We start from the raw sequence: 13,579 nt of genomic DNA on the forward strand, positions 1-13,579 counted from the left end.
CATAAGGACAAAAAAAAAAAAAAAAAAGCCATGGCCTTGAGCCTTTCCCTCATCAAATTTTTAGCCCTGGAGGATGTGACCCAAATCATTGTGTTATGATGATTTAGAGAGGCTTAGAAGCATGGTGCCCAAAGGAATAGTGAACTGACCATTTCCTTCGACAGCTGCTCAGATACGTTTGACAACACTTGGCACATAGGAGGCACTAAGCACAGGTTTATGCAATGTGCTTTGCTTTGAGTGGCAGTAGAATGAAAGTCCCTGCCTGTAGGCACGGCATTCACTCATTCTGTGGCCAGGTTGAAGGAGGATCTGTATGCTTTTGCTTACAGAAAGTTGGGTTATGGGGATGACATGGGGGGTTGGATTTGAAGCAGCCTGACTTGTGTCCTCATCCACACCAGGGCTCTCTTGGTTTGCCTAGAAAGACTTTGGAAAGAGGCTAGGTGGGGAATACTCAAATTAGAAGAGAGCTTTGGTCTTTATCCTTAGAGTTGTGTGTGGTGGGGGGGAGGGGGTGTAGCCAGTTAATTTCTTCTGTCTAGAAGCATTATTATGTGTTAATAATAATCAAGTATTAATCCCCGCAATATTTTTTCCCATCAGGAAGGAACTATTCTATGTAAGAATAAATGCCAGGCTAGGAAGATGACAGGTGCTTAGTAATGTCCTCTTTTTGCTGGTGAAAAATATGTCGGGAATCATATTACACAAACCTGTGATCCTTTTTCCTTTCTGTCTTGTAGATTTCTTTCAACCCCCAAGGGAATCGTCTTCTAACGGGCAGCACTGATAAGACAGCGAGAATCTGGGATGCTCAGACTGGTCAGTGCCTCCAGGTTCTTGAGGGGCACACTGATGAGATCTTTTCGTGTGCTTTCAACTATAAAGGCAACATAATCATTACAGGTATGGGAAAGAGAAACACATCTGGGTGTTCAAGTTCACTGTTTTTCCATTTGATGGCATCGTTTGAGGGGAGGGCAGAGAGGATAAGCAGAGGGGATGCCTGGGGTGGCTCCATTCTCGTCTTGGCCAATTCCGAGATGCTGTGAATTTCGCTCCTGTGAGTAGGACACAGACTTGCCCAATTTGTGACTGACAGGAATCATTTAAAAATTTTTTTTTCGCTTCCCAAATGCCCGAGCTGCTCAAAGGCTCCACGACTGGACACATTGAGTGTATTGATAATTGTCAATGACCCAGAAGATGTTAATTTGTAAAAAGAGAGAGTTAGTGAATGAAATCAAGGAAAAATAACTTTGTGCAATTTGTTTCGTTAGGTAGCAAGGATAATACGTGTAGGATATGGCGTTGACGGAAGAGAGCCGGTTGGTGAGCGGATTTGCTAGCGATGGAGGTGAAGGTAGAGCTTCACAGTTGTCAAGCAAGCTATTTTCATGTTTCACATCTTCTCTTCTTCTGCAAGTCAACTACATGCTGTCCTTAGCTTCGCAGATATGACCGTTAAAACTAATAAACTTACATCACATCTTCATAGTATTTGATGGAAATGGTAGGAGAGACCACAATGTGTGGCCAATGTCACTGGTGATTGCATCTTTGTTTTTATTTTTAGTAGCATCATGATAGTGATAAAGGAAATCAGAGTGATTTCACAGTGTGTCTCAGATTCTCCTTTGAAAGCTCTTATAAAATCTGTTGAATAAAGGTTTTGGAAGCAGTTGTGAGTGAATTATCCATCTATATGTATGATGTATGTGTCTCTTGTGATGAGAACTTTTAAGATCTACTGTCTTAGCAACTTTTTTGAAACATTTTTTAACGTTTATTTATTTTTGAGAGAGCGAGAGAGACAGAAAATGAGTGGGGGAGGGGCAGAGAGAGAGGGAGACACAGAATCCCAAGTAGGCTCCAGGCTCCGAGCTGTCGGCCCAGAGCCCGACTTGGGGCTCGAACTCATAGACCGCAAGATCATGACCTGAGCTGAAGTCGGACGCTTAACTGACTGAGCCACCCAGGTAGTCCCTGTCTTAGGAACTTTCAAATATACAATACAGTATTATTGACTGTTGTCACCATGTTGTATATTACACGTTCAGGGGTTATTTATTTTTAACTGGACGTTTGTACCTTTTGACAGCCTTTACCAATTTTGCCCACTCCCCAATGCCCTGCATTGGTATAAAGGCATAAGCCACCAATCTGTTCTCTGTGTCTATGAGCTCAGTGGTTTTTTGTTTGTTTGTTCGTTTGTTTTCTGTTTTGGTTTTCTTTTAAGGTCCCACATAGAGTGAGATCATATGATATTTGTCTTTCTCTGTCTGACTTATTTCACTTAGCGAAATGCCCTCAAGGTCCATCTATATTGTTGCAAATGACAAGACTTCCTTCTTTTCTATGGCTGAGTACTATACCATTGTATTTATATACCACATTTTTTAGTCTATTCATCCAGCGATGGACGCTGAGGTTGTTTCCATATCTTGGTTATTGTAAGTAATGTTGCAGGGAACATGGGGGTGCATAGATCTTTTCCAGTTAGTGTTTTCATTTTCTTCAGGAAATACCCAGAAGTGGAATTACTGAATCATATGGTTCTATTTTTAATTTTTTGAGGAAAGTCCATCCTGTATCGTGGCTGCACCAGTTTGCATTCCCACGTTTTTAGGAGGACATGTGTGTTTGGAAATTAACTAGAAGTTGTATTACTTATTTTGTGATTTTACTTTGTGCAGCTAGGAATGAGAGGCAAAATTGGAATGGAAACTTAATCTTCCCTCATATTCAAAAGTGTATCTATGCCTCCTCCCCCCAGAAAAGAAGCTGCCAACCTACACTGATAAAATTAAGGTCGCATATAAGGAAGGCAAAATGGATATCACTTAATAGAAAATATGAATTGAGTTCATAGTGGGTGTAAAATATATGGGCAGGTTTTTCTTAAAAAAAATGTTAAACAGGATAGACATTCAGACGAATGAATTAAAAAATCTGGATGGAAAGCAACTGGGATACCAGGAAAATTCATCCAACACCAACCTGATTACTGCTGAAATACTGAAAGCTATTTTTTAAAAAAGCTATTTTCTATGTAAACGTGCCTTAATGCATATTAAAAGTTACTGTTAAAAGATAAAGCACAAGGTAGAACCACTGATGCTTGAATCCGGAGCAGGAGAACACATGAGAGTCTCATGGAGTCATTTTCTTAATAATAACAAGAGTGGTCAGTGTGGCTGAGGGTGTCGCCCGCCAGACACTGCCCACCCACCTCACACATCATCCCTGCAACCCTCCAGCCAACCGTTTCTGAGCAGGTGACGGTCCTGATCTGAAAATGAGGAGGGTGAGTCACACTCAAGTTAGATAATCTACCAAAGACATCGCGTCCATTATACTCCGTGCTTAAATGAACACTTATGGGAGAAGAGTATCAGATGTATCCGTGGGAAGGTTTGGGCTGAGAATTACCCCTCAGATCATCTACGGATGTCCAGAACCCAAGAAGAAAAAGAAAACAAAAGCAGAACAACATAAACAAAAACTTCAGTGCAGCTGCTGGAAGGAGGACCTTCAGAGATGGTGAAGCCAAGGAGACCTCGGATTAGAAAAACCTGGGCCAAAACTTAGCTACTTCTTACGAGACCAGGAAGAAGAAGCTGCCATTGGCTCTTCCTCTGACTCTGATGGCTTTAGGGAAAGTCGCAATACTGTTTTGTTACGTCATTCAATAGAGAGAGCCATTGTATGGTCATGGAGGTCATTCTACGTCTCACTGACCTGTTTAGCTGTAGGAAGCCCTTGGTCAGAAAAGGCTCCTCTAATTTTTATGTGTTGAGGCAATCTTTCTTCATAGAATATTTATTAAGGTTTCCAGTAGTATTTTTTATTATCGAAGTATAGTTGGCATACAATGTGGCGTTACTTTGAGATGAACAACATAGCGATTCCACAATTCTATACATTCCTCAGTGCTCACCTCCAGAAGTGTCGTCACTGGCTGTCACCACATGTTACTACAACCGTATTTACTATATTCCTTATGCTGTCCTTTTCATCTCTGTGACTTATTTAATAACTGGAAGTTTTACTTCCAGCAGTATTTTTAAAACTACTTAAAAAAAATGTTTGGACACTGAAGATCATAAGAGAAGCGATAATATACTCACTTAATTTTCATCTGGAGTGTTGTAGACAGGAAGTGAAGTGTGTGTGGAGTCTGGAGTCAAATTGCCTGGACGTATGTTCTTCCTCTTTTTTAATGTTTATTTATTTTGAGGGGGGAGGGGCAGCGAGAGAGGGGAGAGACAGAATCCCAAGCAGGCTCCACACTCAGTGTGGAGCCGGACGCAGGGCTCGATCTCACAACCATGAGATCATGACCTGAGCCAAAGTCAAGAGTTGGACACTCAACCAACCGAGCCACCCAGGCGCCCCTGCCTGGCCATACATACTCTGATTTCAACTTTGAATTGTTGGACCATTACCGCCACCACGCTGCCTCAGTTTCCTCAGTTAGACAATGGTGATAATAATCATTCTTGTTTTGAGGATTGGGAATATCTGGCAAGCATGATGAATATTTTCTATTATTCTTATAAACAGTGACTTAGCAGTCACCTTAAAAAAAGTATCTTTGATACATGAGGGTATTTCTCAGGAAAGAACATAGCATTATTTACTCAGAAGTGATAGTTGAAACATAACTCACTTTAATGTATTATAGGTATCCTGGGGAGAAATAGAACTCAAATTTTTATCAATTAAAATTTAAGAGCCCTGGGATCATTGTCCTTTTAAGACTTCTCTCTTGGACAGAAGCGCTGAGATGTGAGGTGATCATCAGTATAAATGATTAATGTCTAACCCATCTTCATATATTCAGATTTAATATAGGATTTTAGGAAAGCGAATCATTCTCATAAAAATGAAATCTCTTTTCTAACGACTCCTGTCTAAAACTGCAGTAGCTCATGGTTTAGCATAATGCCTGATTTAGAGACAAAATAAATGCTTTTTGAACTAAACACTGCTTTTTATACGCCCAACTTTTACATAGCGATTTAAAAACACATCCATAATCTTTCAAATTACAAGTGGCTTAGCTCCTGTCTCCCCACAGCTGTGGTTATTCTTCAAACAATTTACCTTGGTGGGTCTCCAAAGGGGGGGAATTTGTAATGACAAGAAAAAGCAATTACTATAATTAAAGACGTGTTCCTTCTCAAATACAAAGAATTGTAAAAACTGGCTCAAAATTTCTATAATCTTTTTAGTTATCTTACCAAGATTATTTCATTTTTTTGTTCAACTTCACGGTTATCTTGATTAGGATGATTTTCGTGGCAAGTAGCAAAATGCACAATTAAAACAAAGTCATTTCCAAAGTTGGTTGTTTAAAAAAATTTTAATGTTCTCTGTCAAAAATAAATAAACAAACATTTAAAAAAATTTAAAAAAGGGGGGGAGCCTGTGTGGCTCAGTCAGTTGAGGGTCCGACTTTGGCTCAGGTCATGATCTCACGGTCTGTGAGTTCGAGCCCCACGTTGGGCTCTGTGCTGACAGCTCGGGGCTGGAGGCTACTTCCGATTCTGTGTCCCCCTCTCTCTCTGCCCCTCCCCTGCTCATGCTCTGTCTCTCTGTCTCTGTCTCTCTGTCTCTCTCTCTCTCTGTCAAAAATAAATAAAAAAACATTTAAAAAATGTTTTTTTAATTTTAATGTTTATTTATTTTTGAGAGAGACAGTCAGACAGACAGAGCATAAGTGTGGGAGGGGCAGAGAGAGAGAGAGGGAGACACAGAATCTGAAGTAGGCTCCAGGCTCTGAGCTGTCAGCACAGAGCCAGAGGCGGGGCTTGAACCCTTGAGCCGTGAGATCATGCCCTGAGCTGAAGTCAGATGCTTACCTGACTCGGCCACCCAGGTGCACCCCCCCAAAATTGGTTATTTAGTGGCAAGAGGACCCAAGGACTCAGGGTTTGAGGGCTTTCCCTTTTGTTTCCTATTGTTGACTTGTCCTGTGTATCCTTCCTTGTTGCTAGATGCCTGACATGTTTTCTTGGTTTAGGTGTCTTGCCATCTTTTTAATCTCATCAACTCCAGAAAGAGAACTTCTTACTTCCCTTTCTATGACTTTCATTTGCCCTAACATCTTAGCAGTTCTATTCCTGCCACTGATGGAACCATCTTGCCTTTTTTCTCTTTATTTTCTCTATCTGCCCACCATATCATAAACACTTGCCTCAATTAAAAAAAACAACAACAATTCTAGCTATCCAGTCTTAGTGCCATTTTTATCTGTAATATGTAATCTCATTACCTCTGTACTAGAAACTGAGACAATCTTCTCGTTAATTATCTTGGCTTCCTTTTGCTCTATCAGATTATTGCTTTCTAAAATGAACAGAAAAATAATCCTCCAAATATTTATATGTTTTACAGTTTACAAGACTTTTACATAACTCAGTTCATTCGATAAAGAGGAATGAAGTAGGAATTATTGGAGCCCAAATTTAGAATTGATAACACATAATTTAGGAGAGGGAGGGTGGCTTGCCCAAGATCATTTGGCCAGGGAGTAGCCAGACATGAACTCACAGCCTAGAAAGGCTATAATGTATACATACACACACACACACACACACACACACACACACACAGACGTATATATACATATATATGTACATATATACGTACATATATATGTATATATGTGTCTGTGTGTGTGTATCTATATATGGCCAAGAGAGGCCTCAAATAATGGTGTGTTGCCTGAGTTTTTCCAACATGGTTAGTGTGTGTTTCACATACTAGCATGTACTTTTTATTTTTTTAAAAAAAATTTTTTTTAACGTTTATTTATTTTTGAGACACAGAGAGACAGAGCATGAACGGGGGAGGGGCAGAGAGAGAGGGAGACACAGAATGGAACCAGGCTCCAGGCTCTGAGCCATCAGCCCAGAGCCCAACGCGGGGCTCGAACTCACGGACCGCGAGATCGTGACCTGAGCTGAAGTCGGACGCTTAACCGACTGAGCCACCCAGGCGCCCCTAGCATGTACTTTTTAAAAATTGTTTGGATTTCCTTTGAATCCTCTGAATAACTTTTCATTTTTTAAATGTTTATTTATTTATTTTGAGAGAGAGAGAGCAGAGGAGGGGCAGAGAGAGAGAGAGTCCCAAGCAGCCTCTGCACTGTCAGCACAGAGCCCAATGTGGGGCTTGAACTCACAAACTGAGATCATGACCTGAGCCAAAGTCAAGAGTCAGACGCTGAAGCTACTGAGCCACCCATGCACCCCCTGAATAACTTTTTAAAAATAAACATGATGAAGCCTGGTTCTTTTTTCCAATACAAGTTTGAGTTTGGACCTTTATTAGGCATTCAGTTATTTAGTAACAGGGTCCCAATTTCCTGTGGCCTGGGAATCCTAAATTCACATTTCTCCTAGCAATCATATCGTAACAGAGTAGAAATGTTTATCCCAAACATTACAGATACCAGATGAAAATTAAAAATAAAAGGTTTTGGAAGTAGAAAAGAGCAAGGGCTCAGATTCTTTTTTTTTTTTTAACGTTTTTTATTTTTGAGCGAGAGAGACAGAGCGTGAGGGGGAGGGGCAGAGAGAGGGAGACACAGAATCCGAAGCAGGCTCCAGGCTCTGAGCTGTCAGCACAGAACCCATCGCGGGATTCGAACTCACAGACTGAGATTATGAGCTGAGCTGAAGTTGGATGCTTAACTGACAGAGCCAACCCGGTGCCCCACAAAGGACTTCATTTTTAAATGCAGTCTGTGATATCCAAAGTACTGATTTTTGACTTACTAACACAATAAGCCAGTGACAGGTTATGATTCACATATATTTCTTTCCTTTCCCTTATATTGGAATGAGTTTATCATTCTTAAACATGGCCCAGGTCCACCTATATGGTTAAAGGGAGTAAAGATTCTAGCACAGAAAAGTGTCCTCTCCACAGCTGTACTCATTCTGGTGGGATCCCTGAGCCCAACTAGATTCAATTATGGTTGGTTGTGACTTGATTCACCTCTGCTTTTGGCAAGCGCCATCTTTTATGTTGTTATTTTTCATGATTTAAACATCAATATTGAGATTCCTCAAAAGACTAAACATAAAATTACCATATGACCCAACAATTGCACTCTTAGGTATATATGCTCCCTACCCCCCAAAATGAAAAATGGTACTTAAACATGATGTACCCTCATATTCATGGCAGCACTATTCACAACCACTTAACTGTCTTACCAACGGGTGTATGGATAAACACGTTGTGGTATATCTATACAACGCAATATTATTCAGCCATAAAAATGAAGTCTTGATATATGCTACAATGTAGGTAAACCTCTGTTGAAAACATTATGCTGTAAGTAAGAGAATCCAGATACAAAAGATCATATATTGGGTAATCCCATTTATTTGCTGTATCCAGAATAGGTAAATCCATAAAGACAGAATGTAGATTGGTGGTTTTGCCACAGATCGGGGGTAAGGAGAAATGGACAGCACCTGGTTTACAGGAGCAGAGTTTTATTTTAGGGTGAATTGTTCACATTAAAATGGTTCATTTTATGTTATATGAATTTCACCTCAATAAAAGTATATCAAATGTTCAATCTAGGTCCAGTCTTTTGCAAGTGGTTAAGTTGTTAATTTTCTTGGTTTTCACAGCATGGTATACTTGGGTGTTTTTTTTGTTTTGTTTTGTTTGTTTTTTTGGTTTTTTTTTTTGCTTGTCAGAGGCATATTGTTTAAAGGAAATTCACACATTGACCTCATGAAGAAAAAGACATACTCAGTAAAGACATGGGTATTAATTCTTTAGACATAGTCATAGCTGGATTATATCTTTCAACAATTACTTATTGTCTCTGAGACACTAGGTGCAAAGAACTTGATTAGTTTTTTTTGGTGAAAAGGCTATGTAATTTCGGGAATTTCATTTTTTTTTTTTTTTTTAGAAATAAAAGTATATTGTGGAGAAGTATACTTTGATATAAAACCTAAAGGATGAAATGATTGAATCATGATGGGAAAAACACTTTCTTATTATTGCATAAAATCTGGCCCAGAAAGAGAGTATTCAGTTGGTTTTTGTGCTTTGGAAGTTACAAGATCCAGAAGCCTTCAAAATGTCTTCTGATGACAATTCATGTTTTGATACTTTCGGACTTTGGTTTGGTTATATGAGAGTAGTCTGTGTTTGGGAATGTTACTTTTAGGATTGCCCTGTTCTTTTAGGGTGAACACGGTGGAATTTTACAGGCCTCTATTCATTGTAACATCTGGAAGATTCCACCAGGGGTTTTTTATAGCTTTCAGTCTTCTACTTCTTTTTACTAGCCACCTCCACCTTTTTCTCCTTCCTTCTGAAATACTCTGGTTTTTATAAGAAATCCTCAGAAAGGATATTGGCTTAAAACATGGAGAGGAAATGATAAAGTTGTGTGTGTGTGTGTGTGTGTGTGTCACAGGGGTCCTTAAATTCTGCACATTAAGGTAAAACCATCAGTTTCTCTCTACTCCTAAATTTCCTCTTGAGTTTGGAATTTCAGTTTCATTACTAGATCTGACAAACGAGTTTATGAGAATGCAAGAGGTGGAAATCTCAGAAAAGTTGTCTGGAAGCTGAAAATACAATGAAGACCAGAACTGCTATTCATTCTACCTTCTGGGAAATGTTGGATGCATCTCTCCGAACAAAGTTGCCTTTGCGACTATTTTCTTGGGACTGTGAGATCTTAAGGAAGTAATTAATGTTCCGTCTCACTAATGAAAAAGTAGAAAATGTTGCTGTTTTGAAAGTGCATAAGGTTGCCTGCCTTTATTCTCTTGTCTCAGCAGGTGGCAGTGTTTATCTTTTGGCAGATAAATTGTTGCTTCTAATAGCTACAAATGGAGAGTAAAAAGAGTAAACTTTTTATTCTCTGTCCTTTAAAGATCAGGGTTATGTGGGGATATATAACCATGCTCAGATTTTGGTGTGGTTTACACTTAGGGCCATCTTGGCGTCTCTGGGGCAAAAGACACATCTTGATGCAGTGTAGAGATATTTTTCTATCTATGAGGACTTAGACCAGTAGGGTGAATGGGAGACAGTTCTTTTTTTTCCCTATAGGTCCCTCTATTAATCATTTTAAAACAACACAATCAATCTGTCAAGGAATCCAACATTCATTTACGTCTTTTAATGGTAATACCTGATCAGAGTGTAACATCGATTCCTTTTATGTTTTAATAAAGTTTACTGTAATTTCACTGGGTGAGAGTCTAAGAATTGTGAATACTTTGAACTTCAGTATGTTAACATGGCCATAAATCAAAAGGGTCAAATTGGTTTGTGTTGGGCTATGAAGGACAAGAGTAAGTCTGAGACTAAATTAACAACGGATGCTTATTCATAAAACTTGTGGGAGGGAGAGCCAGGTGCTGTCACTTTCCTTCCAGCGGGAGTTTAACTGTTCAACGGAGAGTCAGTTTCATGGAGTAAAAACATGAAACACCGAGTCTCTGACGAGTGTTCTATTAGGATGGGCGCTTTGGGAACACCTTTGCACTTTTGGTGGGAATGCAAACTGGTAACTTCCTAATTGGTCTTCGGGTACTTTAGGCAGTCCTTAGTTGGTTTCAAGGGGGCACACAGATAGCTTGGGGACATTTCAAAAGAAGGATTGCTCAATGTTATGGGCAAAGGGTTCTTCCCCCCCCCCCCCAGCCCCGTGGTGGCTATTTCCTGGAATAAATGGGAATGCTTTATTGCCCTCAAACTGTCATACTATATTCGTTATTTGGTGAGGGATGGCTGCTGTGACAGCCAGTTTCTTATGAAGGACAGCATTTTGGTAATTAAAAACATGAATTCAGGAATCAGAATTCCCGTCTCAATACCATGTTCAACCACTTCTTAGATGTGGGACTTTGAGAATTCAAACACCCCTTAGCTCAGTTTTCTCATCTTTAAGAGAGGACTAGCAATAGTATGGGCAAGTTTGTGAGCGTTAAATAAATTAAGTTAATAGAGACATAATGAGACTGATACAATGTATACATTCAATTAATGGGGAAGCTAATATTATTCGTAGATGCTGCTTCAATGATTTGGATTTAAAGGATTTAAGAGTTGAGAAAGAATTTGCACATTCAAGGCAAATTTTCTTATTAATTCATGATGGTTTGGGGCCTGTCTGCAATAGACAAAGCCTTCTAATTCACCTTCTCCTAGGAAATTAATAAGGAAGGGATATCTTGAGGGCTCATCTCTCATGAGTTCTCACGGATTCAGGTATGTGAATAAAATTTCGGTTCAGCTTAACACACACGTTGTCTCTAGAGCTCTGAATCAGCCCAGAGTTTCTATATTTTTCCCCTTTTGCAAAGCTGTGTTTTAGGTAAAGCCTTGTCCAGCCTGCACAGCCACGGAAATCACGGTTTGAAGAGGAAGAAGATGCAAATGCCATTAATTAAGTGGAATTTCAAAATTCTTCCTGAAACCCTCCTCTTAGTGCTCGAGGAGATGTTCTTATTAGGGAAATTAGAGGGGATTTATCAAACACTCCTCAGAAATATCTCAAAGGTGGAAATAGTCCCCAGGATGCTCTCATGTGCCTATTAAAATGTCAGTGATTTGCATGTGTCGGAGGAGTTGACAAATGCCCCCAGATTTGGATTGTAATTACTCACACTGGTCGATCAAAGGAGCCAGTGCCCCTTCAGTGAGAGTGAGCACACTCTCCCGTCGTCACCTCCGGCGTGTGACGGGCAACGTGTCGGGTTTGGACTCAATGCCAAACGTGCAATAATCCCCTTTGAATCTTTTGTGATGTGGTTCCTAGTTTTAGTGTTTTTCTTCATCCTAAACACTACCAGTTGCTAGTATTGGACTCATTCTCCTCTTTAATTATGGAAATAGCAGTTCAAGGAGGAATGGCTGAATTTCGGCTCCAGGTAGAAGTGGTTTTCCCGTTTTCCCGGAGGAATATACACTCCCGCAGGGGGAGATGACACTGGGTGTTTTTCCCCACGCGGGAGAAGACTTGTTTCCCAGGTGTGCCTGAGGCAAAGGGACACGCACAATTATTTTCTAGGTCAGAAAATCTCTGACAGGGAGTAGAGTAACTGTTACAGTTATTAACTCTTGGGTTATTACCATGAATAATCAGCTAGGTTGAGTCATGCGCAGTTGCCAATGTTGACAAATGTTGATCTCCAAAAAGTAATTTCGTGTGGGTCACCCCGCTGTATTGCTGTATACGTGCAAGGTGAGAGATTTTATGTCCTTGTTTGTTCTCAGACGGATCCTTGATCACGGCCCACGCCCATTATTGTGGCCTGGTGCCCTCCTCTTGCAGAGGGCAGACGGCAGGCTTCCAAAAATGGCTGATGGTATCTTGACCTTGATCATTGGCAGAGAACTCGCACTTAACACGGTGTGTGCCACAGAGTGTGCCCTCTGGAATGAGACAGGGCTCACCTCATCATTTTATTATTATGCGTAAGTCATTTGACCTTCTTGGGTTTGTTTCCTCATCTATAAAGTAGGAATATAATAATAGACTGAAATGAGATAATACACACAAGGAAAAACCAACTCAAAGGCTGTGGGATAGCTGGCAGGTAAGAAGTGTCCTTGACCTTGCGTTACTCCATTAAGAATGCGCCATCTCAGGGTTGCAATCGGTGTTGACTTGGGTGATGGGGACAATGACGATCTTGCATGAACTGCCCTTGTGGGTGCTTCTCTGCCTTTCTGAATGCCAGAACCCTCCCTTCCTAAATGTGCTTCTCTCTAGCCACTCAGAGTTTACTGACTCCCTTGGGAAAAGCAGGTGGCCTATATATAGAATAGCATCAGCTGCTTTCTTAAGCATTTGAGCTAATGCTTACAAGTATTAATCACAAAAACTTTTTAAGCATTGGCGGAAAGTAAACATTTTGTTTCAGACAGTCTTTTAAATATCCCAAGGGTCTTTTAGACTTGGTTTGAGAAGGAGGATAAAAATAGAAGAGTATGAACATATATATCTGGGAACAAGTCTCTTTGGAGGGAAGTCAGTTCCTGCAAAATATACATTATAACCTGTATAGATAATTAGCACATGAATCATGTTCGCAAGTTTCACCTTCAGTTTTGAACATTTTAATGAAGTGATGTCATGTCAGGTGTTCATACAGTTCACTGTTTAAAGAAGAGGCTCAAATCTCCCGTTCTTACGTTCTAAGGTATTGGGGAACTGGTCCTAACCTACATTTCTGCCCTAATCTTTCTTGCTCCCTGATATCCAAGATGTTATGGGATAAATTGTATCTTTCCAAAATTCTTATGTTGAAATCCTAATCCACTTCAGAATGCAATCAGAGTGTAATTATATCTAGAGATAAGGCCTTTAGAGAGGTGATTATGTTAAGGTCTCTAAGATGGTCCCAAATCCAATCTGACTGGTGTCTAAAGGGGAAATTTGTACACTCGAGGAGACACTGGGATGCACACGCACAGAGAAAAGACCGTGTGAAGACAAAGCAAGATGGCCAAGTCAAGGAGAGAAGCTCAAGGAGAAGCCAAACCTGTCAAAAGCTTGATCTTCGACTTCCAG

The 13,579-nt window shown here is 40.2% G+C and overlaps 1 protein-coding gene across 6 annotated transcripts in view; it reads left to right on the forward strand.

The window, feature by feature from the left end:
• DAW1 (dynein assembly factor with WD repeats 1) overlaps positions 1–13,579 on the forward strand; it is an 80,176-nt gene that overhangs the window by 45,160 nt on the left and 21,437 nt on the right. For 4 of the 6 annotated variants that reach the window (XM_042995543.1, XM_042995544.1, XM_042995539.1 and 1 more), the window contains exon 12: positions 747–909. In XM_042995543.1, coding sequence (XP_042851477.1) covers positions 747–909 — 163 coding nt within the window. Of the gene's footprint in view, positions 1–746; positions 910–1,283; positions 1,687–13,579 lie in introns of those variants that run through there. The other 2 variants (XM_042995541.1, XM_042995542.1) reach the window with 2 other exon arrangements.

This window comes from Panthera tigris, chromosome C1, assembly GCF_018350195.1.
Source record: "Panthera tigris isolate Pti1 chromosome C1, P.tigris_Pti1_mat1.1, whole genome shotgun sequence".
Lineage (NCBI taxonomy): Eukaryota > Metazoa > Chordata > Mammalia > Carnivora > Felidae > Panthera > Panthera tigris.